Genomic DNA, 7,621 nt, shown 5'->3' on the forward strand with positions numbered 1-7,621 from the left:
CTAATTTATATGCTAATCTGGACTAGAGAATTCTCCATGAAACTTCAAATCACACACCTCAGATCTCTTCTTAGCCAGACATTGCAACCTCACCCACAGGCCAGGTGTTGAATGTTAATCTGAGTGTGTGTGATGGTGACTGAGCAGAAAAATCATGTCTCCCAACAGTTTCAGCTAAGTGGACTAACACACACACACACACACACACACACACACACACACACACACACACACACACACACTATCTAGCTTTACACTTAAGCAGTGATGAGATCTGCTCCTTCCACACAATGTGCAACAAGCAAGCAGGTGGATCTAGGTAGCTTAGCTAGATTAGCTATGAGCCAATGTGGTCAAGTCAAAAGAGATGATGCAGATGGATGGATGGGGATGCAGCACCACTCCACCACCTTCACTTGTCTAGCTTGTGGTTTACCCCTCACTCTCTCATGCACCAGGAGAATATGATCCACCAGCTAGTGTGAGTGTGACCACACCTCTCTTTCTTCTCTTGCAAACCCCCAACCCTACTTAATTCTCCAACCCCCTTTCCTTGTCCAAAATTGGTCATACGTGTCGGGACGAGGATTCAGCCGACGTCACGCCCCCTCCTCTCCTCTCTTGCAACCCTCCACCCTCCTCGTTGACATGATAGAGAACATATGCGATAAATCATCCGATGTCGTTCAAAATAATACCGAAAATTTCACTCTTTGGATTTGTGTAGTTATTTTTCGCTGATTTCGTAGTATTTTTTTTCTTTCTTGAAGGAGGATCACCTACGCCTCTGCATCGATCGGTAGATGCACACAACCATACATTATTATTGAAAACAATGATTAGCCCCAAGATTTGCTTTGTAAGATTGGTTTTTTGATCCGGTGGTATGATCAACACGACACAAGGCATGTCATTGTCCTCACGAGCAGAGGTTGACACTCTATGCCCCCACCATCCTACAACTCATCCTCGAATTGATGCAATTCCATCACTATATCACCATCACCACTCACCTTTCACACGTCGCAATTTCGCTCTCTAGATCTTACTATAACGCACCAAACATTCCAAATCATGGTTCCTACCACGCGTTTACAAACCATTCTTTCTTTCTTTCCTTGTAATATTAATATTCCTAAAAATTCTTTTATTCCAAATTATTAAGAAAATAATATTAATGGATATTTATGGGATTACCAAAACTATCAATCGGTTCATGCTTCATGTTCACATTTAGGAATGATGCTTTCATCAACCTTTTCAAACATGCGCGATTCACACTCAACATTCAAACCGAATTTCAACCATGTGTTTTATTTTTTCATCAACACTTTGATCATCTTGTGACCAAATTTCAACCATGTGTTTTATTTTTTTCATCAACACTTTGATCATCTTGTGGTCATTTCAAAATTGTAGAGACCTTTTTTTTTGAGAACTCAAAATTGTAGAGACCTTTTTGTGTTTCCTTCCCCAATAGTGTTGTACTATGATAGGAAGCTCTTGAAACATTTTGACCTTGACACCTTTCCATTCCTTGGGCTACAACTATCCTCTTATATATACACACACGAAGGCAAGTGGCTAGCTCTTGCTCTCTTCCTTGCTGGTGCGTGCCATTGACAGACAGATCGATCCACCGATGCCCATGGCGCGCGAGTCATGGCTGGCCAAGGTCCGGTCGGCCATCTCGTCGAAGCCGTCCTCGTCGGGGGCGCCGCCGGCCGGCGCCGGTGGCAAGAAGGGCAACGTCGGCATCCTGGCCTTCGAGGTGGCCAGCCTCGTGTCCAGGCTGCTCCACGTGTGGCGCGCCGTCGGTGACGCGGCGGTGGCGCGGCTCCGCCACGAGGTCGTCCACCTCGACGGCGTCCGCAAGGTCGTCTCCGACGACGACGCCTTCCTGCTCGGCCTCGCGCGCGCCGAGCTCGTCGACGCGCTGCGGGGCGCGTCCGACGCCGTCGCCGCGCTGGCGGAGCGCTGCGCCGACCCCTGCTTGCGGGAGTTCAGGGATGCGCTGCTGGAGTTCGCCGACGCCGGCCGCGACCGGCACCGCTGGGCCGCGCCCACGTGGAAGGAGATGGACGCGCGCGCGAGGAAGTTGGAGAAGCAGGTGGCCACCACCGCCGCGCTCCGCAGGGCCATGGAGGAGCTCGCGGAGGCCGAGCACGGCCTCCGGAAGTTCCTGCGGGCCGACGCTGCTGCAAGCGGCGGAGGAGGGTGCCACCGCCGCAGCATGTCGGCGAGCAAGATCTCGGTGGCGTCGGAGCAGCAGCAGCTCATCTTCTCCAAGAAGCAGGACGTGAAGAACCTCAAGCAGACGTCTCTGTGGGGGTGCACCTTCGACGCCGTCGTCTCGTCGCTGGCGCGCGCGGCCTTCACCATCCTCGCGCGCATCAAGCTCGTCTTCGGCGCCGGCGGCCAGGATCAGCGGCACGCGCCTCTCTACCGGAGCCTCACGCTCTCCTCGGCCGTCCACCCGTCCGCCGACGCGCAGTCCCCGCCGCCGCCGTCGCGCAAGTCCATGTCGATGGAGGCGGTGCCGTTCGACGTCGCTGCCGTCGTCCAGAGCGCGAAGGGCAGCAGACGGCGCGGCTTCTTCGAGTACAGCACGGCGACGCTGGTGCCGCCGGCGGGGACGCTGGGCGCGGCGGCACTGGCGCCGCGGTACGCCGGGCTGGTGATCTCGATCGAGCGGATGGCGCGGTCGCCGCAGCGGCTGGTGGGGCCGGACGAGCGGGACGAGCTGTACGGCATGCTGACGGCGAGCGTGCGCGCGCAGCTCCGGGCGCGGCTGCGCGGCGCGGTGGCCGAGGCGGACGCGGGGCTCGCCGGCGAGTGGCGCGCCGCGCTGGGCGGCATCCTGGAGTGGCTGGCGCCCATGGCGCACGCCACGGTGCGGTGGCAGGCGGAGCGCAGCTTCGAGCAGCGGAAGACGACGTCGACCTCATCGACGACGGACATAGCCCGGCTCCCCCCTCGCCACGGCGGCGGCGGCGGCGGCAACACGTTCCTGCTGCAGACGCTGCAGTTCGCGGACCGAGACAAGGTGGAGGCGGCCGTGGCGGAGCTGCTCGTCGGGCTGAACTACGTGTGGCGGTTCGAGAAGGAGATGAGCTGCCGCGCGCTCTTCGCCGTGCACCGCGAATTCGTGGAGCGCGGCGGCCGCCCCAGCGACTTCGACGGTGGCGCCGACAGCTGCCGAGGAGGAGGAGGCCACCCCCACCACGCCGTCGACGGCAGCGGCAATGGAACAGTAAGCTCGTGCGCCTAGGCCGTCCGATCAGAAACCAACGGCCCTGGTCAGGCATCCGTGTGTTTAATCGTTCCTCTTATTTTGTCCACCCCCTAGTTAAAGGATTTTTGTGGTAATTGGGGCCGGATGGGATCTCTTGTTCACCTTCATCTTGATGTGAGTGGTTAATTAGCATGTAATCGTACATAGAAATCAATCAAAATTCTCATATACACTATGATAATTAAGTAGTGTTTTTTCCCTTGTGTGCTTGACAAAGATGAGTTGAGATGAGAGATGATGGTGAACCAACATGTCTGATGAAGCCCCTCCATCACCACAGACAGCAACCCTACACTACACCAGTTGAAGTGAGCAAGATGATGATGGTGATGCATCTGTGAGCCCATTGTCCACTGCATGGGAGGCAATGGAGGCAACAGTAAATCCAAGGATGTAGATTTGCTGCTCCTCTCCTCAACAAGTTGTTACATATCTAATCTACCAATCTACCCTTTCCATCTCATCAGCAGCAAGCAACAAAGTTGCTGCTGCTAATTGTTAAATAATCAGGGTGCATGTGGTGGCTGTGAGTGACCACAGGAGGTGAGGTTTGAGATGTAGAATTGGGGGACACATGGGGGTTGAGTCAATCATGATGGAGGATTCCATCCATCCATGCAGCACATGCTTGCCTAGCTAACTAAGCTAGCTGCTCCTGAATCAGAGAGACACTTGCAAGAGCCTGATTAATCTATGTGTGTATGTGGCAGTTCAGTTGGAAGAACTATGCATGCACCTCTCTGTATTTTACACCAGGTATCCCTGTGTTCATACAGTGGAAGATCTCAACCCCTTTTGTTTATTTACAGTACCTGCAGCCAGCTCCCCACAGCTGGTCATTTGGGTGTTCCAACACCCAGCTGCTTGTCCTCATGCTGTATTATTATTATCGTAGGTTCGTCATGAATTTCTGAAATTGTTCCCACTCAAATACATATATTTCTTTCTTTTATACAACAGAAAGAGAGATCTAAAGCTGACTTATATGCTCTGTCAAGTCCTAATCACATCTTTCGATCCGCTGAGTCGCGCTAAATTTCATTCGTTTTGCACATGTCTGCATCAACCTTGCATGCACAGGGGGCTGGGTGTGCGGGATGAAAGCTCCTGGACATTGATCACAGAATCATGTCACATGGAGTGCTGCATCTCTGAAAGCACCCTGTGCCTTAAGGGATCAACATGAGCATTTCCCTTTTTGATGCCATGTCATTGTTAGTGAGCTGCGAAACACTCATCTTATCTTCCTTGAAAAAGCCCATTCAGTTTCAGGCAGACATTTGAAGGACAAAAGTGATCTTTTTTTCTCAAGGAAAAGAAAATACTTTGTGCAACTGCTGAAAAATGAAGAACAGCTGCTTTAATCATGTCACAGCTGAAAAGAGCAGAGCGCCGGTGGTTACCTGAAGCTTTAATTCAGATATAATACTAGTAGTGGTTAGTAGTAGCTGCTGCTCTAATCTCATCATCTCCTGTAGTAGTGTACTCCAAAAGCAGATAGACACTCAGTCCATGGACCTACCTACCATCTACAACAAAAGAAAAACATATGGTATATAGTAGCATGATTTTGTAGAGAGCTTTTTTCCAACAACAGAAAATAAATTATTCTGTAGCGCTATGAAGATGGGTGTGCTTACATTCATGATTGGTTGTGTATGTGAAAGCAAATCTTTGCCAAGATTTCATTGGAACAGATAGCAACAAAATTAGTTTACTTGTTTATTTTCATGGTTGCTTGTATATATATATAGACACGCATTTGTTGCTTTAAACTTGACGCATCTTCTTATTCAGAATAGCGCGGTGCAGATCGCAGAAGAATGTACCAACAATCAATTGCTTCCACTTTCTGCTCATCCCACTAAGCTACCTTGCTCAAGTTGTGTGTATAGATATATATATAAGTTGATGTTCTACCTTTGTAGGTAAAATTAAATAGACAGGAAAGGTGCAACTTGTAGCAATATACTACAAACAAGATAGATATAGTCACTCATGATTCGTCGGCGAGAGCTTTGACTCGAAAACACTCGACTAGCTACCTCGAGTGCGTCGATCGATCCATGGAAGTGGAGTGAGGGGCCTCCGAATTCCTAAAGAAAAGAAAAAGCAGCAGATTTTCTTTCTCAAGAGGAATGCATGTCATGGCATTGATATGGATCTCATTTCTCTCCTAGTTATTCTCTTTTTCAAAAGAAGAAACAAAGGGAAGTAAAGTCTAGAATTGTGCTCTGAAATTCTCCGATCCAATGACGACGGTGGACCCCTAAAGGCGAAGATGCTCGATCGTGTGCGCACAATTGAAATTGGAACATGGCCAGGTGCATGATGGCCTCTCTCCATGGCCGTGCTGCTATTAAGCAGCATTCATCATCATCATTTGCAGGGCATTGCCGTAATTAGTTAGTTAATGACTTAATCAATGTAGGAGGCAGTAGATAAGTAGTGGACATATCACACCATGGTTAGCTGCACAAGGAACCAATATGGATTCCAAATGTTCCTGCCCAGGTGGTAATATGGGCGTAAAGTTAGGATCGGATTGGGTGTCTGAACAAGTGTCCATTTCAGTCTTCAGAGAGCTGATTGATGTGTACCTTAATTTTCCTACTTACAGTACCTCATGCTTGGCAAATAATTAGGTCTGTAGGTGCATAGAATCTGCCGATGTTCTGGTTAATTATCACAGAAACGCCAAGCACATAAAGAAGAAGAACTGATACGGTGCGATCCATGAGTATATGTGCTTATTATTGCTCATATTTTATATATATATATATATATATATATATATATATATATATATATATATATACTACTAATAAAGTGCATTGTGGGGAACGTACGGCTCAAAGGTTGGTGTGTAGGCTTTATTCGACATTGTCAAAACATTCCATCGATCTCCCTGTGCTTTATTTATCATGTAACGTTGGCTCAATCAAGGATGGACAAATGTATGTGTTTATATTAACTTTTTGGTTGATTACACTTAATTTAGGATGAAACTCTCTGTCCAGACACCGAGAGTGTGCCTATGGAGACGATTCGATGGCATCGCGTACATGCTACGAACTTAGGAGGTGACACGAGGCCATATCCCAGATGTATATTTTGATTGAAGACTTAAAAGACATAAAATATTATTCACTTATGCTTCGGTGCAACCCTCCTAAACATATTAACGGGGAAGATCTCTCCATACTCCTTTATAATAATAATAAAAAGGGTAGGCCGGCCAATTGGTGACGGTTGTAGGGAGCATGGTCACTAGGAATCGTACCGTGGATCTCTTGTACATAAGAGTGAGTGGCTCACCAATTGAGCTGACTAGTGTATGTGACAAATGAGGAGCATGCAAAGTTGAGAACTAACACCAACACAGAATCTGGACACCTTTTCAATTTTTTTGAACATTTGTTGAAAATTCTGAATAAATATTTGAAAATCAAATAATATTTGAAAATCCAAAAAATGAACAAATTGAACACATCTTGATATTTTCAGTTTTTCTTCTTCTTAAAAGCATGAACATTCCAAAAAAAATAACGAGATATGTTAGTTCAAATGTTAAGAACATTTTATCAAACAACATTTTCAAGGATTTTAAAGAGATATGGGGACTGTGCAAACTTAAGAACTAACATATTGAACAATCTTTTGAACGCAACTTGAACACTTGCTTTCTTTTTGGCTTCTTATGTGTCAAATGTAACTTTGTGAATTTTCAGGACGGTTTTTTCATGTTTTTTAAAATCGGATTTTGTTCTATTTTATTCTATTTTTTAAATTTTATTTTTTGGTTTTTACCTATTTTTCCAAATGCGTGAACTTTTTAAAATTTTAAAAATGCAATTCATGAATGTTTTATCAAATTTGTGAATCGATTTTACTATATCTAACTTTTTGGTGAACATTTTTTGAAAATCTATGAAAGTTTTCAAATCCATGAACATTTTTTTTCAACATTGATGAACTTTTTTCAAATCCGCAAACACTTGGGCCAGCCCAACAGGAGTGATGCCCTGCCTATCAAGGTGGTAGAAACCAAAAATTCGGTTTTTATACCATTTAAAAGAAAATTAGATAAGCAAACCTAAACACCGAAATGTCAACCCAATACAACAAAGCGATGTTTTGGTTAACCGACTGATTTGGCTTGGATTTCAATTTATACCGGAAACCTTTTTGTGGCCTATACCTACAAGCTACGACATACTCCCTCCGTTCGGAATTACTTGTCACAGAAATGGATGTATCTAGACGTATTTTAGTTATAGATACATTCATTTTTATCCACTTTTGAGACAAGTAATTTGGAACGGA

General features: G+C 46.5%; 1 protein-coding gene across 1 annotated transcript; it reads left to right on the forward strand.

The window, feature by feature from the left end:
* The first annotated feature begins 1,569 nt into the window (after positions 1–1,569).
* On the forward strand, positions 1,570–3,476 carry LOC123123916 (uncharacterized). Its single transcript, XM_044544570.1, has one exon. The coding sequence runs from the start codon at positions 1,643–1,645 to the stop codon at positions 3,269–3,271; it is 1,629 nt and encodes a 542-aa protein (XP_044400505.1). The 5' UTR covers positions 1,570–1,642; the 3' UTR covers positions 3,272–3,476.
* Positions 3,477–7,621: the final 4,145 nt, after the last annotated feature.

The sequence above is a fragment of the Triticum aestivum genome, chromosome 5D, assembly GCF_018294505.1.
Source record: "Triticum aestivum cultivar Chinese Spring chromosome 5D, IWGSC CS RefSeq v2.1, whole genome shotgun sequence".
Lineage (NCBI taxonomy): Eukaryota > Viridiplantae > Streptophyta > Magnoliopsida > Poales > Poaceae > Triticum > Triticum aestivum.